We start from the raw sequence: 27,960 nt of genomic DNA on the forward strand, positions 1-27,960 counted from the left end.
AGGAACTGGGTATGTCTAGTTTAATAGAAAGAAGGACTAGGGGAGACATGATAGCAGTGTTCCAGTATCTCAGGGGTTGCCACAAAGAAGAGGGAGTCAATATTTTCCAAAGCACCTGAGGGTAGAACAAGAAGCAATGGGTAGAAACTAATCAAGGAGAGAAGCAACTTAGAACTGAGGAGAAACTTCCTGACAGTTAGAACAATGAATCAGTGGAACAGCTTGCCTCCAGAAGTTGTGAATGCCCCAACACTGGAAGTCTTTAAGAAGATGTTGGATAGCCATTTGTCTGAAACGGTATAGGGTTCCCTGCCTAGGCAGGGGGTTGGACTAGAAGACCTCCAAGATCCCTTCCAACTCTGCTATTGTATTGTATTGAAGCTGTGGGGGTTTGAGGATGTAACAATGGAGTCGGGTAGAGCATTCCAGGCGTTGACCACTCTGTTGCTGAAGTCGTATTTTCTGCAATCAAGTTTGGAGCTCCTTACCTTGAGTTTGTATCTATTGATTGGCATCTATCTGTTGAGTATCTAACTATTGATATTGATAACAATGCCTACATGCACACATACACTGCCAAACACACAAACACAAATACATATATGCCATTTATTTAGCTTGGCGGGCATGTGTGGAGATTGAAGAGATAACGATTTCATTATGGAAGCACTGATATAATGTAGGAAACTAACCAAACAAATAAAACCCTAGAACCAGGATGGCGAACCTATGGCACATGTGCCACAGGTGGCACGCAGAACCATTTGTCAGCTGGCCAGCGCGCATGCATGTTGAGTTGAATGCAGCCTTTGTAAAGTCATTTTTCACCCTCCCCAGGCTCCAGAGGCTTTATAGGAGCCTGGGTAGGGTGAAAAGAGTCCCCCCCCCCCCGCCCAGAGGCTTCAGGCGCTTCCCTGAAGCCTCCGGAGTGCAAAAAAACGGCCCTAATGGCAAACTGGAAGTTCGGGAATTGACTTTTGGTTTGCTCATACGGTCAGTTTAAGCCCTCCGGAGCCTTCAGGGACCTTCAGTAGGCTTCCCTGAAGGCTCCGGAGGACTAAAAACGGCCATACGAGCAAACCGGAAGTGACTTCCAGTTTGCTTGGAGGGTCGTTTTTTGACCTCTGGAGGCTCCTGAAGGTCCCTGAAGCCGCCGGAGGGCCTCCGGGGGGCGGAGGCTGTTTTCGTCCTCCCCAGGCTCCTATAAAGCCTCTGGAACCTGGTGGGGGGTTGAAAAAAGCATTCAAAAAATGGGGGATCCGACTCTGTAAACTGCTTAGAAAGGGCTGTAAAGCACCATGAAGCAGTATATAAGCAAGTGCTATTGCTATTTCAAACTCATTACTTGATTGATCACAGGTAGTCCTTTCTTAGTGACCACAATTGCAACTGGCAACTCTATCAAAGTGGCCATTACAACAACACTTCTCATGTGGTCAATAAGTAAGATGTACAAACCCAACTTTCCCTTTTTCAATTTCCTTGCTGGGTTCTCCATTGACTCTGCTTGTTGGGAGCCAGCTATAAAGCACACAAATGGCAATTGCCTGATTGTGGGTCACTGCAAGAGATTGTTAAGGCCAGGTAATTTTCTTTTAGTGCTGTCCTAACTTTAAACGGCTGCAAAACGGAGCAGTTGTTAAGCAAGGCCTACCTTAAAGGATGCTCTTTTTTAAAATATATATATATATATATTCATTTTTAAATAAACGGATGGATGGACAATCAATACGTGACATTTGTTTCATGCATTTATTGAGTATTCTTGAGCGTGGTTCAATACAGGTGGAATTGTTTGTAGGTGCTCTATGTTTGATGTCTTGGTAGGCTTGCTTTGGGCTTGTTATATTTTAGGTAGCTCCTCTCTCCAGCGCAGGATGCTAGTCTTCCTTCTTCTCAAATGAAAGAAAATTCACACACCACCAAGAGGTCCTCTTCACAGGATGCAGAGTGCCAGGCTCCCTGCGCATCTGCTTTTATGCACGCCTTGCTTCCACCTGCGTTATTTGGTTCTCCCACAGCCCAGTTGGTGAACGTTGCTGAGTTGTGGACGACAAGATAGGCTGCTTTGTTGTGCCTCTCCAAAACACTTGCGAAAGCCTTATTCTCAGCTTGGAGTTGAGGGGAAGGAATATGGCCACCGGCTTGGGCACAGATGTTTCTGACATCTTCAAACTTCCCTTCTTTCTTGTTAGTCACGTATAATCTTTCACTGCCACTTCCAAAGGATCGAGCTAGAAACACAGTGAAGAAGAAAATGTTTGACTGTAGAAAATGTTTGACAACTCATGTTATTTTTGTGTTCCCTTCCCTAGGCATAGGGCAACAAGCAGATTTTACAAGAATAGAAAGCAAGGGTGATTTTGGATTTTGCAGAGTATAAGACACACTTTTATATACACATTAGCTTTTGGGGAGGGAAACAAGAAAAAAAAATCTGCCTCTGCCTCTCAGCAATTTGCCTCCCTGCAGCAAACAGCGGGTTTCAGTTTCAATTTCAGCACAGCCTGATTAACACACACACACAGCTGTTTGTTACTTGGATCGGCCTCCTGATAATGAGCTGTTTCAGGCTGCAGGGATTGCCATAGCCTATTGCCACCTCTGCACACCCTGTTCTCAGCCTATGTGCACCTCATTTTCTGCCCCTTCCAGATGGTGGGGATCAGAATGGGTGGAAAATGAGGCATGCCGAGACCGAAAATGGGGTATGTGGAGGCAGCAATAGGCAATGGCAATCTCTGAAGCCTAAAACAGCTGATGGTCAGGAGGCCAATGCAAACAACAATCAGCTGCTTGTGCTAATTAAGCTGGCTGAAGCTGAAACCGAAACAGGCTGTTTGCTGCAAGGAGGCAAATTGCTGGGAGGCACAGGCCAAAGGGTGGGGGCCAGTGGGTGGGTGGGACTACATTCGGTGTATAAGAAGCCCCCAAAATTTCAGTCTCTTTTAGGGGGAAAGGAAGTGCATCTTATATTCCGAAAAATACTGTAGTTCCGAAGAAAGTGCCTTCAATAACAGCAAAGAGAGGAAGATCAGGGACCAAACAGCATTAATAATTTCTGTGCGTGTGTTTTTTTAAATCAACAAATCTGGTCCTTTTCTATTTGTGAGAAAAGCACTGAACGGTTCTGGACTTCCAACCAAACCGCTATGCTTCTGATCTGAAATAGGACTTTATTCTAGTTTCCTGCTGAAAAAAATCCCTCATCCCAGGAGACCCATTTAAAGTAAACTATATGTGGACAAAAAAATGACAGAGAAACCATCTGGCATTTCTTCAAAAGAATTGTGGTTTGCTTAAGCCAGCTCTTTCAAAGAAGGGCTGTCTCAGGTAATGTGTCCCAAAAGAGTCAGAGACTCTGCACAACAGCACTTGTCAAACTCCAGAATATCTGGAAAGAAAACATGAAGTGATACAAATAACAACAGCAACAGCAACAGCAGCAGCAGCAGCAGCAACAACAACAACAACAACAACAACAACAACAACAACAACAACAATAACAATAATAATAATAATAATAATAATAATAATAATAATAATAATAATAATAATAATAGACATCTGTCTGTTTCAGCATCTCACTTAATTTGGCCATTGGAGAAAGTGATTATAGTTTGGAAGAGTTAATGGTAAAAGGAAAACAGGGCACCAAACTATATGATGGCTAAAGGTAAAGGGTCCCCTCGCACATATGTGCTAGTCGTTCCTGACTCATCTCCGTTTCAAAGCCAAAGAGCGAGCCCTGTCCAAACACATCTCAGTGGCCATGTGGCCGGCATGACTAAACACCAAAGGCGCATGGACCACTGTTACCTTCCCACCAAAGGTGGTCCCTATTTTTCTACTTGCACTTTTACATGCTTTCAAACTGCTAGGTTGGCAGAAGCTGGGACAAATAATGGGAGCTCACTCTGTTACACGGCGCTAGGGATTTGAACCCCCAAACTGTCGACCTTTCTGATTGACAAGCTCAGCGTCTTAGCCACTGAGCCATCGCGTCCTTTCATGATGGCTAGAACCGGGATCGTGAACCTATGGCACACGAAGTCACTTCCGGTTTGCTCGTAGGGTCAGTTTAAGCCCTCCAGAGGCTTCAGGGACCTTCAGGAGGCTTCCCTGAAGCCTCCGGAGGGCTTAAACTGACCCTACGAGCAAACTGGAAGTGACTTCCTGTTTGCTCGTAAGGTTGTTTTTTGCCCTTTGGAGGCTTCAGGGAAGCCTCCTGAAGATACCTGAAGCCTCGGGAGGGCCTCCGGGGGAAGTGGGGGGCTTTTTTCACCCTCCCCAGGCTCCTATAAAGCGTCTGGAGCCTGGGGAGGGAGGAAAAAAACATGCAAAAAATGGGCGGAGCACCTGTCATGTGCGCATGCACACTGGGGGTGCGCGCATTGCATTATGGGTGTGGCACATCCACGCACAACCCCCCTGCACTTCCCCCCTTATGGCACGTGAGCCAAAAAAGGTTTGCCATCGCTGCTATAGAACAATTCAAAGATTGGAAGATGTGGAGAGACCTGGCCCATAGAATCACCAAGAGTCAGACATGACTCAACAGCTAACGTCATTGTTGTTATTATCATCCATGATGATCATCCATCATGGTCATCCATGAGGATAAAATGGTGGTCTCCATCACATATACCATGCGTGACAGGCCTGGCAAAGATTGCCCAGTTCCAGTTCCTATGTTGACCCCTGCCTCTATAGATACTCTAAGAGACAGGCAGCTGGCATTTCAATTTAACTGAACTGAATACTTTATTTGGCCAAAGGTGATTAGGCACACAACACAACATTTTGGAGCAAAAGCCAGGGTTTCAAGTTTTCTTACCTTTGTGGACTGTCAAGAAGGCATTTTCCACCTCTTTTATCTTTTTCTCAAGTCTGACTACAGTTTCAGACAAAGAATTCAGTACTGGAAAGGAAAACAGCATCATGTTATTGGAGTCCCAGAAGGTAAGGCAAGCTGTACCAAACTGCCTCCACTTGTTCAGCATTCGAACAGTGAGCAACTATTCTTTCTTGGACTGGCCTACTTATCCTTCAGGTGAATGCTGGGCATCTTGGCTTAGAATATGTTGGTCCTCAGAAGAAGGCATGAAATGGTTTGGTGGTGGTGGTGGTGGTGGGAATTAGATTATTGCCTTGTTCTCTAGCCTACTTGAACCTCACCCACTCTGGACAAGGAGGACATTAGCAAGCCTGCTTTCCTGATTATCCCATTCCAGATGTGAATTCACACACTGGAAAGCTCTTCCAGAGAACAGATATCTTTGGATTAAAAGTCTTGCTTCAGCCTTGAGGTGCTGATGTCTACAGCTATGATTTGTTTGGGTTTCCTCAGTAAAAGGTTTCAAAGGAGCTCTTTTACCAACTCTGCTCTCCAGGAGCCTTTTTGCATTCAGGTAACAGAACTGGAAGGGACCTTGAAGGTTTTCTAATCCAATCCCTTGCTCCAGTACTATGCCATTTCAGACAAATGGCTCTCCAATCTCTTCTTAAAAACCTCCAGTGATGGAGCACCTCCAACTTCTGGAGGCGAGCCGTTCCACTGATCACTTGTTGTCACTGTCTGCAAATTTCTCCTTAGTTCTAGGTTGCTTCTCTCTTAGTTTCCATCTGTTGCTTCTGCCTTCAGGTGCTTTGGAGAATAGGTTGGGCCCCTGTTCTTTGTGGAAGTCCCTCAAATATTAGAACACTGGTAACATGTCGCCCTAGTCCTTCTTTACACTAGACTGGACATACACAATTCCTGTAATTGTTCTTTCTATGTTTTAGCCCCCAGCCCCAGAATCATCTCTGCATTCAGATAACAGCGTTCAGATAACAGGAATGGCACCCATGCCCCTCCCTCTGCCCATGTGCTAAGCCCCCTCCCCATTCTCAAATAAGGGATTAAAATTATCACATTGTCCTTCAGGGTCCGTGTCATGTCCGTTGGCCAGAGATAGTCCCAAAAGAAGAAGACTGGACAGCAGGATCAGATGCATCTTTTGACCGTATAACCTGTACAATCTATAGAGCAGAGTTATTGTAATATACATAGTGGTTTTAAGACCCTTAGAATTTTACATTCACGTTCCAGTTTGCCCAGAAAATGCATAGCAAAAGATACAATCCCAGCCCAATCTAAGATATTTTTTGATACACATCTGCCATAAATCACTAATTGAACAAACTATAAGCATGCATTGAGCATACTTTCTAGCCCATTCATTAGACCTCAGGATGAACATCCAGCAGAATGGCTGTTAGCAACTATACAATTCTAGATAGATAGATAGATAGATAGATAGATAGATAGATAGATAGATAGATAGATAGATAGATAGATAGATAGATAGATGATAGATAGATAGATGATAGATAGATAGATAGATAGATAGATAGATAGATAGATAGATAGATAGATAGATAGATAGATAGATATGGATGGAGGGAGAGGGAGAGATAAATAGAGAGACAGACAGACAGAGACAGAGAAAGAGAGACAGAGAGAGGCAGAGATAGTTAGAGATAAAGAGAGAGAGAGAGAGAGACAGAGATAGAGAGATAGAGATAGAGATAGATAGATAGATAGATAGATGAGACACACACACACACACACAAACACACACACACACACACAGAGAGAGATAAGAGAGAGAGAGAGACAGAGAGACAGAGAGAGAGAGACAGAGAGAGAGAGATGAAAATTGTTTCTCTGCACTTACCCTGTGATTTCTGTCCTACAGTAGATGAGGCACCCAGAAACTACTTTCCTCCCAGTGCAAGTGTTATTTTATATCAGTCATGGATTGGGCAACATTAAGGGTTGTGCAAACTGATTACTCAAGGTGATACCCCCTGGCTTATACTCTTTCTCCCCCCCCTCTGTTTATTTAAGAACAGCCTGGATTTTCTGACTGAAAGGTTAGAAAAATGGGAAATTCTCCAGTCCAAAAGGGAGGCAAAGTATGAGGAAATGTTGGAGAATACAGGGTGTGTATGTCCGTGTGTGAATGAATGTCCCCTAAAAGATTTTGCAACACTTTGCAATAAAACATAGAACCTTGATGTTTCATAACCTTGTGGAAAGATCTCTTCAGGATTACACTAAACAAATCCAGAATTTTGCAAAACACTATAACTTCATCTTAGACAGAAAGAGATACTTTGAAACAGAGCATTGTATAAACCAGGGGTCCCCATCATTTTGGACTTCAGGGACCACTAAATTAATAACTTTTAAATCCCGCCGACCACTAATATGATCTGCCTAATGACCGGCTGGGTGGGCATTTCTAGTGGTCATGTGACTAGGTGGACGTGGCCAACTTGATGTCACTCATATCGAGGGGAGCCTCACCGGCCTCTACTCGCCCCTCCCCTCCCAGCCACTCCTCACCTGCACGCCTGGGTTCCTTAGAGACTCAAATAGGAAGCAGTTGCTGGAGCTAAGCAGCCACCATGAGAAAGAGTTGGCAAAACAGCTGGCTCAGTTCAAATTGGATCTGACCGAGAAGGGGGCTCAGCAGAAGCACCTCACTGAGGACTATGAGCATAGGCTTTCCAAACAGAGGGAAGACCTGTGGGAGTGCAAGACCAGGTACCGGCGCCTGGAGGCTCAGTGGGCTGAGATGGTCAGCCAGTTCCAGGCCATGATGCAGTCCCACTGGAACAAAGCCCTCCGGCTCTTTGCCACCAGGGGCGATTCCCTGCAGCCTTTGCCCAAAGCCCCACACCAGGAGGCTGAAGCAGACCCCAAGTCGGAATTTCTGCCCCTCTCTGACCCACACAAAAAGACCCCAAAGGGGGAGAGCCTCTGTAGCAACACAAAAGTTCATTGCACATATCCGGCCCATAGGCTGTAGTTTGAGGACTCCTGATTTAATGCAAAATAAAAAATGCAAATAATTTTTCTGCGGACCACCCAAAATTTTCTTGTGAACCACCACTTAGTGATTGCTGGTATAAACAGTCAACAGCTCAGTTGAACCAGTGCTTGGACTGGAGAAGAGATTCAGACAGAATTACAGGAAACTGAGCTTGATGAAATAGATTTGCCAGTTCTGGAGATATGTGTTGCTTGGAATACCCCTGAATAGATTGAGTAGGTAGAATCTGACAATTTTAATTTTTCTTGCTCTCCATCCCTCAGGTATAATCCCTTCTATATTTATTTGCGACGGTTCTTTTAAAGTATGGATTTTCAGGGGTGAAATGCTACTGGTTCAGACCAGTTCGCTCGAACCGGTGGTATAAAAAAAATGAAACCGATTTGGGCAGCTGTGACGCACAATGTATATAGGATTTCCTACTTTCTAGCTAATCTAAATTGGTTGGCACAGCAGATTTTCCCCCACCTCACTGTTCGCCTACCTTTGCGGGCACCTGGTAGCAGGCTCCGCCCACCCTCCTGGACATTATGACATCCGTTTTTGACACTCTGCGCCTATGCGTGCTCACATTGCTACCGAACCGGTAGCAAAAGTAATTGGATTTTCCCCCCTGTGTATATCCATATACCTTCATTTACAGGTATTGTTCATATTTTCCTCTCTCTAATCTATTCTCATCCCGTAAGAGATTTCCTTATTCTTATGCCATTTTGCATGTTTTCTGTGTGAGACCTATAAATGTATATTTCTGGCTTGGAAAATGCCTTTGAAAGCTCTCAAAAATGTGAGAGCATAACTGCAGACCAAGGGTTATATTTATTTTAAAGGGGCATGTTTATTCTTGTCTAAATCCAAATAGAATCTAATTTTACTTTCTCCCTGACTTTGGATTGCTTCTTACCATTTCTGACTGAGAGTGCTATATCCTTTCAAGCAAAATATGTCTGACAAATGAAGGCAAATATACATGTCGCAGGATAACATTGCAGGATCTTTCGTCTCGTGCTGGACTCCTTCCTCAGGAGAACTTCTTTCTAGAAGAGTGTGTGCCATTCTGTGTGTGGTATTTATATGGCACCTGTTGTAAGTGGCTTTTCAGATGTGTTGTGACCCACCAGCAGCCAGCAGAGCTGGCAGCAGGTCAGACAGTGAGGAAGTTGGGGAGGAACATAGGCCAGTCCTGGGGGCTAAGGAAAGCTCAGATGAGGGCTCTGCGTCACAGGCAGAGAAAGAGCTAGACAGCTGTGAGGCAGAAGAACAGCTGGAGCCTGTTCCCAGTGTGCACATATGCAGAGCTGCCAGAAGACAACAACTAAGAAAGCAGGGTTGACTTGTGAGTAAAGCCACACCTTGGAGGTGATTGGCCCCTCCCATGGGAAACAAAAGAGGAGTGAATGGGGAGTGGGCTTTTGCAGGAAGCAATTCATTCCTTTGGTCATTTCAAGAGTGGAAAATTCTGTTTGTGACTATGATAGACTCTGTGGCAAGTGTTGCCTTGCCTGTGTTTGGAAACTAGTTAGCTGGCAACTCTCCAAGCGAGATAAGGTTCGTGTTGATAAATATTCCTCTGAAAGACTGTTTGGCAAGCCTTGTTGACTGTGAATGAAAGGAATTCACAGTCAGGTAAATAAAAGAGGTTTTGCCAGGACCAAGACTCTGCTTCATGCTTTTTAAGGAAGCCTAGGTCAGAACAAGATGTTGATTGGAGTGTGTTGATGGTTGGCTTTTAAGTCATTAACTGTCATTTGCCCAGCCCTCACCTTCTAAATAGGCTGGTGGTAAATCTGCACTCCTATTGACTGACAAGAGGCCCATTTCCCAGGCTTAAATCACTTCCCTGGCTGTTTTTGTGCTTGCTCATCCAACAGTCAATTTCACAGCTACTAAGATTGTTGGACGAGCAGGCACAAAAACAGCCAGGGAAGTGATTGATGCCTGCAAAATATGTCTGGCCATTGCCATTTATGCCCATAGAGAAAGGAAAACTTAGTGACAAACCTAATGATTGAGATAAACACATTAAAAGAAATGACTTACATGCTAGGCAATCTCCAAATACATCAGAGGACCGATTACAGTGTTGTGTAAAAAACAACAACATCCAGATGGCAATGAGATTGAATTCTCAACACCATCCTTTTTTTATAGCCATTATCTTGATTTTTGGGAAGCAACCTTCCCCTTCCAACTCCCGCTGGCCAAATTCTTATAACGTTGGGGTCCTTGATGCTCTCTGGGTTTTTGTTGTTGTTTGTTTGCATTTTGTTACCCAACTAGACTCCCTTTTAGCACTGATGATGTTACCTCGTTGGGTGATGAAAAGTATGATGGAAACCACTTAGCTCAGAGAACACCAAGAACCCCACAATTCAACTCTTTCTCAACTGACACTTTGGGTATGCTCAAAAATTAATGTTATGTTCCAAGGAAATCTTTAGTAAAAGGCGAAAGATTTATACAATCTGAAGAGAAACCAGACTACTAAGGAAGGGGAAAAGAAAGTGGCACAAGAATTTTTCACCAAACTGTATGAGAAAGGGGCAGAAGAGATACAAGGAATCAGACAGTTTTTGAATAATTCTGACCTACCACAAGTCCCTGAATCTGTGAAGCTTTATTAGAAGCTTTTCTAATAAAATTACCTTCTATAGTTGCCCACAACTTTTTAAAAAAAAGTCTTTTTGTGATCCACAATATTACTGTTTGCTAGCTCAGCTTCTCTTTTCTAATAACAGCATCAGTTTTCTGTCAGTAAAAGGCATTTTATATTTTTGAAGAGGTAAAGATCCCTCTTTTTAAAATCCTTAAGAAAAATAACCTTAATTTTTGAACATATCCCAAAGTGCCAGTTCAAAAGGGATGAAAACAAGATAAACTATCCCAGGACATCTAATTTTCAGGGGGGGGGGGGGACCTGAAGCTTTGAATGTTAAAGCTATACAAATCTCAGGATAATATGTTGATTATTGTTGTTGTTAGTTGCAAAGTGATTTCAGACCCATCGCAACCGCATGGACAACGTTCCTCCAGACCTTTCTGTCCTCTACAATCCTCTGGAGTCCATTTAAGCTCACGCCGACTGCTTCAGTGACTCCATCCAGCAACCTCATTCTCTGCCGTCCCGTTCTTCTTTTGCCCTCAATCCTTCCCAGCATTGGGCTCTTCTCCAGTGAGTCCTTCCTTCTCATTAGGTGGCCAAAGTATTTGAGTTTCATCTTCAGGATCTAGCCTTCTAAAGAGCAGTCAGGGTTGATCTCCTCTAGGACTGACCAATTTGATCACCTTGCAGGTCAAGGGACTCGCAGGAGTCTTCTCCAGCACCAGAGTTCAAGGGCCTCAATTTTTTTTGGCTCTTAGCCTTTCTTATGGTCCAACTTTCACAACAATACATTGCAACTGGGAAAACCATAGCCTTGACCATAAGCACTTTTGATGGCAGGGTGATGTTGCTGCTTTTTAGTATGCTGTCTAGATTTGTTGATTGTTACAGGATTTCAAAAGGATTGAGGAAGAGACATTTTATAACTTAGACCTATTTAGTTTTTGTTAAAAACTAAATTGAAGAAGGAGACTATTCATAGAGGTTTAATTATTCTTCTTTTCTAGGAATTTATGTAAAAACCATTCTTTTAAAATCCCAAATTACCCTAGATATTATGGATGTTCAGTGCCTGCAGATTTGCATATCTCACTTCATATCAAGTTTTTTTTCCCCATCTCAGTTCTTTCATCTTTTGTTCTCCTGTTCAATTATTGACAATAGAGGAAATACAAGGATAATAGAGGGAAAAATAATTACTTTTGTTAATATGGAAGTTTTATTTCCTTTGTTTTTGTTGTACTGTGGATACCGTACTTTATTTTGTGATAGGTTACCAGCAATTGAAATATCTGGGTGATAATATATAGTAAATCCTAAAGTTCAATATGAAGAACGGTTGCAGGAACTGGGTATGTCTAGTTTAATGAAAAGAAGACTAGGGGAGACATGATAGCAGAGTTCCAATATCTCAGGGGTTGCCACAAAGAAGAGGGAGTCAAGCTATTCTCCAAGGCACCCGAGGGCAGGACAAGAGGCAATGGGTGGAAACTAATCAAGGAGAGAAGCAATTCAGAACTAAGGAGGAATTTCATGACAGTTGGAACAATTAATCAGTGGAACAGCTTGCCTCCAGAAGTCGCAAATGCTCCAGCACTGGAAGTTTTTAAGAAGAGGTTGGACAACCATTTGTCTGAAGTAGTGCAGGGCAGTGATGGCGAACCTTTTGGGCACCGAGTGGCCAAACCAGAATGTGTGTGCATGTGCTCACACTGCAGTGTCGGAAACCTGGAGACCAGCGGGCCAGTGCTGCATGCTTGTTTTTGGGCTGTTTCTCAGGCCATTTTGGGGCCTGGAAAATGGCCCCAAAATAGCCTGAAAAAGCCCCCCAAATAGCCTGGAAAATGACCATTTCGTGGGGCCATTTTCAGGCTGTGAAGACCCGCTGGCCAGCGTGCATGAAGAGCAGCTGGCGATGGCACGCGTGCCCACAGAGAGAGCTCTGTGTGCCACATCTGGCAGGCATGTTCTTCATCACAGGTGTAGGGTTTCCTGCCTAAGCAAGGGGTTGGAATAGAAGACCACCATGATCTTTTCCAACTTCTATTCTATTCTATTCTATTCTATTCTATTCTATTCTATTCTATACTATACTATACTATACTATTCTATACTATACTATACTATACTATACTATACTATACTATACTATACTATTCTATTTTACCCTATCCCTATCTCTAATCCATATTCTATTCTATTCTATTCTATTCTATCCTATCCTATCCTATCCTATCCTATCCTATCCTATCCTATCCTATCCTAAATAAAGAATTAAATAATCACTCTTGGCCAAGCCATGAACAAAAATAATAATAAATGGGATGGTAGGATGACCTTTCCAAGCAGTCACTACTAAGGTCACTTAACCATTCTTCATCCTTTCTCTTTCTATGTTTGATGGCTGAATTTTATGAAGAAAAAATATAGCCCGATCAATTATGTTTGTTAGTGGGACATTGAGAACATCTGCCTCCAGATGTTGCAGGTGCTCCATCACTGGAGGGTTTTAAGAAGAGATTGGACAGCCATTTGTCTGGAATGGTCCAGAGTCTCCTGCTTGAACAGGTAGCTGGACTAGAAGACCTCCAAGGTCCCTTCCAACTCTGTTATTCTGTCATTCTTTCTATCGTCCCATCAAGACCAAAGAAAGTCTGGAATGGTATAAGGTCTCTGAATCCTATACCAGAGATTGGTATAGACATTTATCTGGGATGGTTAAGAGTCTCCTGCCTGAGGAGTTGGTTGGATTAGAAGACCTTCAAGGTCACTTCCAACCCTATTATTCTATGTTCAAAATCTTTCCTTTAGGAGCTCAGAGTGGCAACTATATATTTATTTATTAGTTTGTCATACATGTACAAGATAGCAGGTATAAATATGAACCTGGACATGAACAAAGAACATGAGTACAAATAAATGGGAACAGTAGGACAGGGAGAGTAGGCACAACCTCTTAGGAATGGTGTGAGGTCCACGGTAGACAGTTGAAGGTTGAAGCTGTGGGGGCTTGATAATGTAACAACGGAGTCAGGTAGCGCATTCCAGGAGTTGACCACTCCGTTGCTGAAGTCGTATTTTCTGCAATCGAGTTTGGAGCGGTTCACCTTGAGTTTGTATCGATTGTTTGCCCGTGCATTATTGCGGTTGAAGCTGAAATAATTGTTGACAGGTAGGACGTTGTAGCAGACAATTCTGTGTACTATGCTTAGATCGGACCACAGCGGTGCAGTTCTAGATTGCCTAAGACCAAAATTTCGAGCCTGGTGGCATAAGGGATTCTATTGTGAGCAGAGGAGTGGAGGACTCTTCCTGTGAAATACGCTCAATATTTAATATGTTAATATTAAATGCATTCTATATTCTCGTGAAATACGCTCAATGTAGAGTGCTACCTCCTGCCTCCATATCAATTATCCCTTTCAAATCAGCCTGGTGAAAGAAGGCTTGAGAGAGGAAGCGCAGAGTCACCCATGGAGTGGCTGAGATTAGAAGGTGAATCTCCTCACTCTTGGTCCAGCATTTTCACCGCACAGCATCTGTGTTAGGCTAATATTCTGGGAAATCTTTCTGAGAGTGAAGTATCCACACGGTCTGGTGATATCCCTCACTCATGCCTAGAGGAAATGAACCAGACTTTACCCTCTTTTATGCAAATTCCCATCTTTCCTAACCTTCTACTTTTATTTACCAACTAGGCAACCCGTGCCCTATTGGGACATTGTTTCAGAAACATTTCCTTTGTAGCTAACTAGAGAAACAGAAGGACCATGGGGGCAGCGGGGTGGGAGGTGGGAGTGATTTCTAACTTCCTGACAGATTCCACCTTGGGTTTCCTTCTGGGAAGCTGGCATGGAACATCAGAACAGAATGGGACAACCCACCACAGCCAACTTGCTGCAGCCAACTCACCATGGCCAACTCGCTGCGGGACAATTTAAGAATTTAATTTAAGAATTTAAAATATATATATTTTAAAAGCGTGTTCTTTTGTCGTTTACATTTCATGATCTCCCTCCTTTTGCATCCTTTCTTTAATGATTCTATTTCACCATTTCTTTGGTATTAGTGCAACTCTTGACCCTCAACGAGTTGGCCATGGAGAGTTGGCTGTGGGGAGTTGGCTGCAACAAATTATGAATGAATCATACTCCAGCTGTCAATGCACCATATTGAATGTGAATTGCAAGTTAAGACGTCTCATGATTCAGCCTCAATGAAGTCCTTGTAAGCCAAACATAGGTAGGAGGTGGCTCAGTGGCTAAGACGCTGAGCTTGCCAATCAGAAAGGTCGGCAGTTCGGCGGTTCGAATCCCTAGCGCCACGTAAGGGAGTGAGCTCCCATTACTTGTCCCAGGTTCTGCCAACATAGCAGTTCAAAAGCACATAAAATGCAAGTAGAAAAACAGGAACCACCTTTGTGGGAAGGTAATAGCAGTCCGTGTGCCTTTGGTGTTTAATCATGCCAGCCACATGACCACGGAGACGTCTTCGGACAGCGCTGGCTCTTTGGCTTTGAAACAGAGATGAGCACTGCCCCCTAGAGTCGGGAAGAACTAGCACATATGTGTGAGGGAACCTTTACCTTAAGTCAAACAGAGTTTACTAAAGGTAAATTCCTCCCTCCCTCTATCTCTCCCTCCCTCATTCCTTCCTTCCCTCCCTCCTTTCTTTGCTTCCTTCCTTCCTCCCTCCTTCTTCCTTTCCTCCCTCTCTCCAAAATTTCACAATATTTTAAATCTACCACGATCCCCGTTCCTCCATTCTCTTAGAAGAAGAAACTAGTTTGCTAAGAACCACTAGCCAAAACATTTGTTATGCAAGGAACAATGCCTCTTCGTGTGTCCTTTGGCTTTCTTGTTTCCTATAGTGGAGAGAGAAAAAACACAGTTCCATGATTTCTCAGGAAGTCCCATTATACTTTCAAAAATATTTGATTTTATTCTTTTCCTGTGTCCCCCCCCCCTCCTTCTTTTTTCTGACACTGCATCAGTAGAAATGGAAGATAGAAACGGGAGATAAAGTGGGAGCTTTAGCCTAAAATACCTGCCATTCTGGCTTATGGGGGGGGGCCTTGCCAAGATTCCTGCCCCCTCCTTAATTGTAGTGACAGCCAATTAAGATTAAAGGTTTTTGCTTCAAAAATAGGTGTGGAGGTAGATCATTATCTCAAGGCAATCTATTTACTTCTGAAGCGAAGGGATTAAAGTACACTATTAGAAAACTCGTTGCTTTGACATCTGAGAAAGATCAGCCAAACAAGAAAATTGATACGGGCTATTCTAAAAAAAAAAAAAAAAAAAGGAACATTGACATTTTCAGCTAGGCTAAGTTTTTGTTTTCCATACATTCTATTCTTCGTTCCCCCTAAGTTATAATTATTTAATTATGTAAATGCTTAGCAAATTTTGAAGGGGGGAGGGGGGAATGTGTGCTTATCGGGCTGCATGTGAGGAATCCAGGCAGTCCTGGACATACAACAGTTCATTTAGTGGCCGTTCAAAGTTCCGACGGCACTGGAAAATAGTGACTTATGGCCGCTTTTCACACTAACGACCGTTACAGAATCCCCCTGGTCACATGATCAAAATTTGGATGCTCAGCAACTGACCTCATATTTATGATGGTTTCAGCATCCTGGGGTCATGAGTTTTGCTACCTTCTGACAGAGGGCAAGTCAATAGGAAATCCAGATTCACTTAACAACCGTGTTACTAACTCAATAATTGCACTGGTTCACCTAACAACGGTGGTGAGAAAGGTCATTAAGATGGGGCAAAACTCACTTAACCAATGTCTCGCTTAGCAACATAAATTTTGGGCTCAATTGTAGTCATAAGTTGAGGACTACCTGTACTTAGATGCAGGAGTGGGTTCTGACTGATGCTACTGCTGGTTCGCTCAGGGGCGTGCTTGACACGCACATGCGCAGTGCTATAAAAAAACAAGATGTTGGTGCCTTTAGAACCGGTTCAGGGGCATGGCCAGCCGAGTTACCACCTACTTGGCCGATCCTGTCTGAACCGGTAAGAACCCATCTCTGCTTGGATAGAATATCAGGTCTAGAAGTCGGTTTTTTTTTTTTAATGCACAAAAGTAGGCAATTGCAAATCTATTTTTTGTATTATTGTCAAGGAAACAGGGTGATTGAATAGATAAACAGATTATACAGATTAACAGAGTTGGAAGGGAACTTGTAGGTCATCTAGTCCAACCCCCTCACCCAAACAAAGAGACCCTACACCATTTCTGACAAATGGCAGTCCAATCTCTTCTTGAAAGCTTCCAGTGATGAAGTTCCCACAACTTCTGAAGGCAACTTCTGTTCCATTGGTTGATTGTTCTCACTGTTAGAAAGTTCCTCCTTATTTCCAGGTAGAATCTCTCCTTGGTCAGTTTCCATCCATTATTCCTTGTCTGGCTTTTGGGTGTTTTGGAGAATAGCTTGACCCCCTTCCTCTCTGTGGCAGCTCCTCAAATATTGAAACACTGCTATCATGTCTTTCCTGGTCCTTCTCTTCACTAGACTAGCCAGTTCCTGCAACCATTCATCGTATGTTTTAGCCTCCAGTCCCCTAATCATGCTGGTTACTCTAGTCTGTGCTTTTCCCAAAGGCTCAATGTCTTTTATATCGTGTGGTGACCAAAACTGATAGCATCTCTGTAGTTGCAAGCTTGCGGAAAGGGTGTCTGCCTTTGTTTATATTCCTTCATAAATTAATAGTCATGTTCTCTTTAAGTGATCTACAAACGGAGGTTTTTAGGGTATCTGCAAGGATCCAGTCAGAAACACAGCTTCTGCTTTCACAGAGGAACTCCCAATCTCATTTAATCACTGCTATTTTATGACTTTATAGGAACAAAAGTGCACATTTTAAAAACCGTTGCATAAATAAATAGAATGCTATCCCATGGAAGCCATATATCTTTTAGCAAATATTCAAAAAAAGAAAAAAGAAGGAGGATTCTCTAGCAGTTTTTAATATCCCAGTGCTTTAGCTCTTATTCATAGAAATGAAATAAATTCATATGTATTTATTTAATACCTTGATTTAATACTTCTCCAATAAATCCCTTTCAAGGTCTTTTTAGAAGAAAATGTAAACAAGAATCTCCTTCAAGCATCAATAAAAACAGCAAGAGCAGCACAATGTTCAAAGCCATCTGTTTCTGAAAAATATTCAATCCAAAGTACAACTGAACTCAATAGAATCTATCTTTTTCCCCTCTTTTTGGGGGGTGGGGTGGGATGGAGAAAGAGAAGAGAGTCGCAAAATAACACCATCTTTTAGAAATGCATATTGGCTCTCAGATTTTCCTTTCTTTTCTCCTTCCTTTCTATCTCCACCCCCCCTCCCTCCTTTCCTTTCCTTTCGATTTCTTTCCTTTCAATTCCTTTCCTTTCCTTCAGTTACATTCCTTTGTCTCCATTTCTGCCCTTCCTCCCCTTCCTTCCTTCCTTCCTTCCTTCCTTCCTTTCCTTTCCATTCCATTCCTTTCCTTCCTTCGTCTCCATTTCTGCCTTCCCTCCCTCCCTCCCCTTCCTTCCCTTCCCTTCCCTTTCCTTTCAATTCCTTTCCTTTCCTTCATTTCCATTTCCTCCGTCTCCATTTCGCCCTTCCTCCCTCACCTTCCTTCCTTCCTTTCCTTCCCTTTCCTTTCAATTCCTTTCCTTCATTTCCATTTCCTTCATCTCCATTTCTGCCCTCCCTCATTTTCCCTCCCTCCCTCCCTCCCTTCTTTTTTCTTTCCTTTCTTTCTTCCTTCCTTCCTTTTCTTTCCATATTTTGTCCTCGTTGCCTTCCATGTTTCACCCCTTTTTATTCTAATGAGCAGAACTGGGGACTTTATCAATAGGAACACAGTTGGTCCTGATTTGAAGGCACCACAAATGGTCATTTGAACCATTTGTCATTGGAACCATTTGGATGAGACAAATGTGATGCCTGAAAGGAGCTCAAAGACCACCATGTCAAGTGTATCAAATGGGTGTTCCTCAACTTTTAGTTGACTTTATATTGACTATGAAACTAAGCAGGGCCAAGCCTGATTACTACTTTGAGGGGAACCATAAAGAAATGCCAGGACTGTTGGCTAAACCAAGAAGTTCAAAGAAAAACACCCCCAGAAGACAGAAGTCTACAAAGATTGCCCCAAAAAGTCCTACATGGTCAATCAAGTCCAAAATAATCTTCTGTGACTTAGACACTCAGCATGACTTAATCTGCTCCCTTGTATCAAATGTGCTATTTTTAATATGCATCTTTCAGTTACATTTGGTAGAATCCAGTTTTGGTCATCATGATGTAAAAAAGATGTGGAGATTCTAGAAAGTGTGCAAAGAAGAGCAACAAAGATGATTAGGGGACTGGAGGCTAAAACATATGAAGAATGGTTGCAGGAACTGGGTATGTCTAGTTTAATTAAAAGAAGAACTAGGGGAGACATGATAGCAGTGTTCCAATATCTCAGGAGCTGCCATAAAAAAGAGGGAGTCAAGCTATTCTTCAAAGCACCTGAAGGCAGGACAAGAAGCAATGGATGGAAACTGATCAAGGAGAGAAGCAACTTAGAACCAAGGAGAAATTTTCTGACAGTTAAAACAATTAATCAGTGGAACAACTTGCCTCCAGAAGTTGTGAATGCTCCAACACTGGAAGCTTTTAAGAAGTGATTGGACAACCATTTGTCTGAAGTAGTGCGGGATTTCCTGCCTAAGCTGGGGGTTGGACTAGAAGACCTCCAAGATCCCTTCCTGTTATTCTATTTTATTCTAACCTCACTTCCTAGTGTGGAGATTTTCAAACGAAGCAAATCATTCTTTTCATTCAATTTTATCATACGGGAAAATAAAAATGCTGTACTCTATTAGCATTTACCAAGATGTCATTTTCTATTAACACTGCTATTTAAACAATATCTTCCATATCTTGGGCTTCCAAAAACCATCTACAATCATTTTATAGATCAGAAAAAGTCAACCGGGGAATATGCATTATTTTCAATTAAGGTTGTTTTTTTTAAAAAAAAAATAAGAAATGAAAATAGATTCCTATTAAAAAGTAATAGACTCTTGAGAATTTCTAAATGTTTGTTTTCTTATAGTATATGCATAATTCAAGATCTCTTGGAACTGCCAGGATTTCTTTTTGCTTGACAGCTCAAATAACAAGCTGATTTATTGATAACAAAAAAAAAAAAAGATTTACAATCCACACTGTTTTTACTGTCAAATTTTGATGACAGCCCAGGAGAAGAAACAGCCAACATAATTTACTTTTTGAAAGTATGTGAAAAAAATAAAATCTTGCCAATTATTTCAAGGGTTAGGCAGTAACAATGCTGCTTCAGAAACATTGAAGTGGACTCTTTTGTAAAACAAACAAGTCCTTTGCTTGTAAAACTGAAATAGCCAGGTGGATTTATACTCTTCTCTTCTGAAGCTTCCTCTTGGTTTCCTTGAGTGCCTGCTGGAATCTCTTCCAGATTTTGCAAGGTCTTAGAAGGGGCAGAATAACAGCATAGGAAGGGACCTTGGGTGTGTTCTAGTCTAACCATCTGCTCAGGCAGGAAACTCTATTTCAGACAAATTGGTTGCCCAATCTCTTCTTAAAAAGCTCCAGTGATGAAGCACCCACAACTTCTGGAGGCAAGCTGTTAATTTTTCTTACTGTCAGGAAATTTCTCCTTAGTTCTAGGTTGCTTTTCTCTTTGATTAGTTTCCATCTGCTAATTCTTGTCCTGCCTTCAGGTGCTTTGGATAGTAAGTTGACCCTCTTCTTCTTTGTGGCAGCTCCTCAAATATTGGAAGACTGCTATCGTGTCACTCATAATCCTTCTTTTCACTAGACTAGACAGACCTATCCAATTCCTGCAACTGCTCCTCACATGTTTATGAAACAATGGAGCTCCATGATTATGAGGCTACAAATACCTCATTGGGGCAAATTTTACCTCCTGTTCACCTTAATAAGATGAATTGATTTACCTTCATGGAGCAAAACAAATCCAAAGTGCCTAATTATTTTACTCTAGTAATTATTTGGGCACAAGGAGAAGCTGGGAGAGACTTCTTTAACTTTCAGCTGTACAAATATGTAGATTTCTCATTCTGAGTAAAAGTTGGGTTTGGACATACAGATAAACAGAAGGGACATAGTGGCTCAGTGGCTAAGATGCTGAGCTTGTTGATCAGCAAGGTGGGCAGTTCAGCTGTTCGAATCCCTAGTGCTGCGTAACGGAGTGAGCTCCTGTTACTTGTCCCAGCTTCTCCCAATCTAGCAGTTCGAAAGGATGTAAAATGCAAGTAGAAAAATAGGAATCACCTTTGGTGGGAAGGGAACAGCATTCCTTGCACCTTCGGCATTGAGTCAAGCCAGCCATATGACCATGGAGACGTCTTCGGACAGCGCTGGCTCTTCGGCTTAGAAACGGAGATGAGCACCACCCCCTAGAGCCAGAAATGACTAGCATTTATGCGTGGGGCAATCTTTACCTTTACCTTATAAAGATAAAAATAACTCCTTGAAGTTAACAAACATCTTTTTTCCCTTCTATTCTAAGCCATTGTACTTTTGGGGGACATTATCTAGAGTCCAGTTCATTTTGAATCTTAACCGAAGCTTCATTTACAAACCCTTTTCACACCTGAACTTGCAAAGATTTAATGAGCAATCAAGGATGTTTGGTTCACAGGTGCACCTACTTTGCTTCCCAGGGTGACTCCCATCCATGTCCATTCAAGTTACACTAAATAAGTATAAAAATATATATAATGAGTACAAAAATACTGGGTTTTCTCAGTAGTCCTGAAGAGCTGCAAGAGTTGAACCATGAGGAAGGCTAAGCACTGAAGAACTTGATGCTTTCCAATTGTGGGGTTGGAGAAGATTCTTGAGAGTCCTTTGGACTGCAATCGGCCAATCCTGAAGGAAATCAACTGTGACTCTTCTTTGAAAGGACAGATACTTTGGCCACCAAATGAGAAGAGCCTTGGAAAGACCTTGATGTTGGGGAAGGTGGAAGGCAAAAAGAGAAGGGGATGAGGAAGGCAAAAGGAGAAGCGGATGAGGGAGAGTTAGATGTTGTTATTGATGCAATGAATTTGGGGAAACTCTGGGAGACAATGGAAGATTTGGGGGGGCTGGTATGCTATGGTCCATGGGGTCATGAAGAGATGGACACAACTTAACAACTGAAGAACAAAAACCCATTCAAGTGCACACGCAGAATGGAAAGCAACCCAAAATTCAGGTTGAGTATTGACTTATCAGTCATTATTACAACTAATTAAAGAGAATGAACCTTTTATGAAGCTGCTGATTCCTTCCTTACCATCCATGCTTAGGGAAAGGATATCTGAAGCAGGAAGTATCCCCACCTCCCTCCAAGTGGGAACGGAGAAGGGGAACTGGAGGTGGTGAACAAAGAATTAATCTTCCAGTTCACACAAGAGCAATTGTGTGAGGCTTAATACCTAATATGCTTGTGAGTCATGCTTACACAAGCAAGCATCAAGGATAATCCAGAGCAGAATGTGTGTGTGTGTGTTATGAAGTTGAATATGCTGACTTTCACCTGAAAGTTGCCAAGGACTAATAAACAAAACACAAAGTAAAAGCGTTTGAATCTAAATGTTCCAGCAATGCTTTAATGGGGGCTAAAACATATGACAAATAGTTACAGATACTGGGTATGTCTAGTCTAATGAAAAGAACTGGGATGACATGATGGCAATGCTCCAATATTTGAGGGCTGCCACAGAGAAGAAAGGGTCACCTATTCTCCAAAGCATCTGAAGGTAGGAGAAGAAGCAATGGAAGGAAACTCAACAAGGAGAGAATCAACCTAGGACTAAGGAGAAATTTCTTGGCAGGTAGAACAATTCACCATGAATGGTTTGCCTCCAGATGTTATGGATGCTTCATCACTGAGGGTTTTTAAGAAGAGATTGGAGAGCTATTTCTCTGAAATGATATAGAGTTAGGATTAGGACTAGAAGGATGTTGGACTAGAAGACCTCCAAGGTTCCTTCCAACTCTGTTATTCTGTTATTCTCTTCTGCTGTTCTGTTTTTTCAGTTTTTGTAAGCTGAATCTGAAGATTTCCCAGTTTTGAGATTTCTTGGTGGAGAATGTTGTTGGGAACACTGGAGAACTGAGCAGTTCAAAGGTCTGCTATGTTACTCTCTTGTCTGCCTTCTCCAAAGTGAAAAAGTAGTGTAGAACATTTCAGATTTGAAATGCTTGGGCTGTTTGTATGCCCAGAAATGTTCTGAGCTTCTGGGCTTAAGTAGCTCAGCTATTGATACTGAAGTGGGTGTTTGGGGCTAGAAAGAGAATGTTAGAAAGTTTCCAGAATAGTTGGAATGGCCCATTTCAAACTAAAAATATTGCTTCTAGCTCAATAATGGAGCATTGTAAGTATTACATGTTTGAAATTTGAAATGTTTGCCCATCCTTAATATCCAGTTTCTATCTTGAAGTATCTTAGCAAGATGAGAGAAAGAGACACAGAGGCAGAGAGAGACAGAGAGACAGAAACAGGTAGACAGACAGACAGAGAGAGAGAGAGAGAGAGAGAGAGAGAGATGGATGGATGGATGGATGGATGGATGGATGGATGGAGAGAGAGAGATATACAGTAGATAGATGGATAGATAGATGGATGGATGAATGGATAGAGAGGGAGGGAGAGATACAGTAGATAGATGGATAGATAGATGGATGGAGATAGATAGATAGATGATAGATAGATAGATAGATAGATAGATAGATAGATAGAAAGAAAGAAAGAAAGAAAGAAAGAAAGAAAGAAAGAAAGATAGATATACAGTTGATAGATAGATGGATAGATGGATGGATGGATGGATGGATGGATGGAGATAGATGGATGGATAAATAATAATAATAATAATAATAATAATAATAATAATAATAATAATAATAATAATATTTAATAATATTTAATAATATTTAATAATATTTATTTCTCCCGAAGGACTCGGGGTGGCGTACAATAAAAACATAAAAATACAAGTATGGACAAACATACATATAATATAGACGTATACAAAGACGTATACAAAGTCGTATACAAAGAGGATGGAAGGAAACAAATTAAAATCACAATATTAAAATCCCCTAAATAAATTAGATAAAATTACAAAAATAAAAAACCCGTCAGGAGCGATATGTTCAGACTATAGTTGAGCCAGGCCAGCTACTTGAAATAGGTGGGTCTTGAGCTTTACACGGAAGGAGCGGATAAATAGATGGATAGATGGAAGGAGGGAGGGAGGGAGAGATACAAATAGAGAGAGATATAGATACACATACATATCTGCCCAAATGAAGTTTTCTTATTTGGGATGGATTCAGTGGTGGGTTGCAGGCATTACACTCCGGTATGGGCATACCGGAGCCTGCCCGGAGCATCGGATACCGTTCCGGTACGGTGCTCCGGAGTGCCCACCTGCCCACCCGAGCTCCTTACCTGTGCTTTAAGGCTTTGGCGCTTCCGCGCACACACATGGCGCGTATGGTGCCTGCGCGATGCTCCGCTGAGCAGCTGGAGCATCGCAGAGGCTTGCAGAAGCGTTAGAGACAAGTACGATACACACGTGCGCTGCGTGCATGTGCATGCATGTCGCGCTCATCCATGTGGGTGACGCCGGGGCCATTCCCACCATACCAGTTGGAAAGGAATCCGGAACCCACCACTGGATGGATTGTATTAACAATGTCTATTTTCACAATGCTTTTCAACACATCCAGCCTGATAATAGATTTTATTTCCATAGTTTCTACATTCATATTGGATTTTAAAATACAGCCCTCAAGTCAATCTTTTTTCTCTTGTTTTTCCTAGGTATGCCAAACTTTTTGCACTTCCCTCATTCTTTTAACCGGCATGCAGAAAATCAAATGTCAAAATATGCATTTGCAGTAATCAAATTACGTATAGTGTCACATATTTAATGTTTAGAATGGGTAATGAAAAAGGGGACAAGCTATTTTCCAAAGCACCTGAAGGCCAGACAAGGAATAATGGATGGAAGCTGACCAAGGAGAGATTCAACCTGGAAATAAGGAGGAACTTTCTGACAGTGAGAACAATCAACCCATGGAACAGAAGTTGCCTTCAGAAGTTGTGGGAGCTTCATCACTGGAAGCTTTCAAGAAGAGACTGGACTGCCATTTGTCAGGAATGGTGTAGGGTCTCCTGCTTGGGTGGGAGTTGGACTAGATGACCTAAAGGGAAGCATAACATCTTCAAAGAAAAAACAGAAAGTCCAGTTGCCTCTTGAAAAGAGCATCTTTGGGATAACCATGACCTGGATGACTGATTCCCCCCGCCCCAGAAAATCTTGTTATTCTTCCTTGCAGAAAACCAAACTGAAACTCCAAAAATACCCAAAAGTACTTCACCTAAAATAACATTTCCATAGTGCCATAGCTAGTGCAAAATCGAGGACACCACCAGGACATTTAAAATGAAGGCTCATATATCTGGCCACCTCACATTCTGAGTGAAGGCCAAAAAAGGCTATTCATGTATGCCACCGCTATAGAAGAATGCCAGCTGCTGACACCACTATTGAAAAAACTGTGCTCAAGTTACCAATAAACCTATTTTTCTAAAGCTGGGGTAGAGCAGGGGTGGGTTCCAACTTCTAGTACTACCAGTTTGCTCAGGGACATGCTTTGCGCATGTGTGTGCTTGATGGGCAGTAATAAAAAAATTGTTTCTGCACATGCGCAAAAGCAAAAAACAAGATGGCGATGCCGTAGGCACAGCCGATAGAACCAGTTTGGGGGCACGGCTGGCCAAATTACTACCTACTTGGCCAAACCTGTAGGAACCCACCTCTGCTGTAGAGATCTCTGAGCTTTTCTTGCAGATGCTTCACTATAAAGCTAGGTAACAGCATTGGTGCACTGATGAGATTACCTAGTTTGATAATGAAATATCTGGTCCAGTGGTGGGATTAAATTTATTTTTAATACTGGTTCTGTAGGCGTGGCTTTGAGGATGTGGTGTGGCTTGGTGGGCGTGGCTGGGGAAGGATACTGCAAAATCCCCATTCCCTCCCCACTGCTGGGGGAAATTTATTGCAAAATCCCCATACACTGTAGAATTCAATACGGTTATTGCCCTGGGATAGAAGCTGTTTTTCAGCCTGTTTGTCCTTGTTTTTATTATCCTGTACCGCCTGCCAGATGGTAATAGTTTTTAAAAAAAGGATGACCAGGATGAGATGGATCTTTAAGAACGTTTTGAACTTTCTAAAGGCAGTAGGAGCTTTAAAGTTCTTCCAAAGGGGGGAGAGAGCAACCAATGATCCTCTGGGCAATGACGTTGACCCTCTGGAGCCTTTGCCACTGTACAATCGGCAAACCATACCTGGGTGCAGTAAGTTAGAAATGTAAGTTAGGATCGCACCCATAAAAGCGACTTAGGACCTGTTCTTGGAGGTAAAACCGTTGTACCACCCGCACAATCACATGATCGTGATTTTGGGTGCAGCATTGTGTGGTCACGTGATTACAATCGGGGACCTTCCCAGAGGGCTTCTGAGAAGCAAAATCCATAGGGGAAGATTTGATTCAGTTAACAAACGTGGCAAAAATAAAGTTTGTAAAATTGGATGTGTAATTGATGCTGCTCAGTGGTGGGATTAATTTTTTTTTTACTACTGGTTTTGTTGGCATGGTGTGGCAGGGGAAGGATGCTGCAAAATCCCCATTCCCTCCCCACTCCTGGGGGAAGGTTACTGCAAAATCCCCATTCCCTCCCCACCCCACTAACCTGCTTTCCAGCTCCGTTCTCCTATTCAGGACAACAAAGGAAGATCAGCTGGGAGACTGGGAGGCAGCGGGGCATGGCCAGCCTATTTGCCGGCTCTCCAAAGTACTCAAAATTTCTGCTACCTGTCCAGAACCTGTCAGAACTGGCTGAATGCCATCCCTGATCTGCACCAAGGACATGAGCTATATATCTTCTCTTTTATCAGTTTTCCAAAATGCTTAGTATCACTGCAAGAAGAAGATATTCAACATTCTTTGATTAACATTCTTAGACTTACAGTGTAGTATTTGTTTTGAAATAAACCGGTCACTGTGGTTTGAGGGAAATACTTTTTTAAAAAAACAATAAAGTCAGAGGACTGTTTAATTTCAACATTTAGTTCTTCATTCTATTGCCAGTCCTCTGATACACTCCCCATTTGTCCTTCTTCCTCATATCACAGCCATAAAATTGCCTTAGTTTCACAACTGGATCAAGGAACACTTGTCCTTTGAAACAATGTCCCTGTAGTTTTGCTCAGGTGGACTTGTGGGTCCCTTTATCTATTAGCATCTTAAGTTTCACACTGGTGCCTTTAAACTTCTTCAGTTTGCCAAAACAAAGATATGAAATTATAATATCACTCCAAAAGATTGTGGCCAATTAAAATGATAAGACACGATAAGGACAAAGAATACTTTTGTCAGGCCTGGAAGCCATCTTTTGCGTTAGGCCTTCAGACTTGCCACGTTTACTACTGTGGGAAACTGGGAGGGGGGATTGTATGGAGCATGGGTGATATATAATCATAATAGCATTCTTTCCGCAGAAAGTCAAGGGCAACTTGCGCTGCACCTGGAAGGGTGGAACTGGGAGACATCTCCAGAGGTGGTATGCAGCAGGTTCTGACCAGTTCTGGAGAACTGGTAGCGGAAATTTTGAGTAGTTCAGAGAACTGGTAAATACCACTTCTGACTGGCCCCACCCCCATCTATTCCCTGCCTCCCGAGTCCCAGGTGATCGGGAGGAAATTGGGATTTTGCAGTATCCTTCCCCTACCACACCCACCAAGCCATGCCATGTCCACCAAGCCACGCCCATAGAACCAGTAGTAAAAAAAATGTGAATTCCACCACTGGGCATCTCCATTTGGGACAGTGTTTTTATTGGACCATGTGATGGACATGTGGATGCTGGGCAGGGACATGAACTTTTCTTTGGGTGGGAAAAACCTGGAAACTTTCAGATTCGGGTTTTCCAAGATGTGCCAATATGACAGCTCTAAGAAAATGTAACTTTGAGGAAACTCAAGTGGAGTTTTATTTCGTTGTGGGTGTTACTTGGAACCCTGACAACTTTATGGGCTCATGTGATTTTTTTTTTTAAAAAATAAACTTATTTCCTGGATTATGATAGGCTTAATAGTAATGTGACTGTTGATTGAGTCTAATTGCAGAGTATTAATTGTTCCCCTGGAAGATTAGCACTATTATTCAATAAAGATGATAAAGGGTCTGGAGTCTAAATCATACGATGAACAGGGCTAGATATGACTAGCTGACCAAAGAGAGGGATTGAGGGGGGGATGTAATAACTGTCTCCCAATACTTGAGGTCCAGTCATAGGGAAGAGGGGAATGACTTATTCCCCAAAGGCAGGATATGGATGGGAGCTCATTAAAGAGAG

General features: G+C 42.4%; 2 protein-coding genes across 3 annotated transcripts in view; one reads left to right on the forward strand and one right to left on the reverse strand.

The window, feature by feature from the left end:
* Nucleotides 1-1,733: 1,733 nt before the first annotated feature.
* Nucleotides 1,734-6,849, reverse strand: LOC309392572 (phospholipase A2 inhibitor alpha-like protein). The gene is made up of 4 exons (XM_081953969.1): nucleotides 6,720-6,849; nucleotides 5,915-6,012; nucleotides 4,838-4,921; nucleotides 1,734-2,234 (listed from the first exon to the last, which is right to left on the reverse strand). The coding sequence occupies exons 2-4, from the start codon at nucleotides 5,994-5,996 to the stop codon at nucleotides 1,897-1,899; spliced, it is 504 nt and encodes a 167-aa protein (XP_081810095.1). The 5' UTR covers nucleotides 5,997-6,012; nucleotides 6,720-6,849; the 3' UTR covers nucleotides 1,734-1,896.
* Nucleotides 6,850-8,785: 1,936 nt separating this feature from the next.
* Nucleotides 8,786-27,960, forward strand: part of LOC309392491 (uncharacterized protein) — a 50,013-nt gene continuing 30,838 nt past the window's right edge. Inside the window, exon 1 of one of the 2 annotated variants that reach the window (XM_081953779.1) lies at nucleotides 8,786-8,949. The gene's annotated coding sequence lies outside the window, so the exon portion shown is untranslated. Of the gene's footprint in view, nucleotides 8,950-9,044; nucleotides 9,220-27,960 lie in introns of those variants that run through there. The other variant, XM_081953781.1, reaches the window with a different exon arrangement.

The sequence above is a fragment of the Natrix helvetica genome (assembly GCF_964273705.1).
Source record: "Natrix helvetica genome assembly, chromosome: 5".
Taxonomy (NCBI): domain Eukaryota; kingdom Metazoa; phylum Chordata; class Lepidosauria; order Squamata; family Natricidae; genus Natrix; species Natrix helvetica.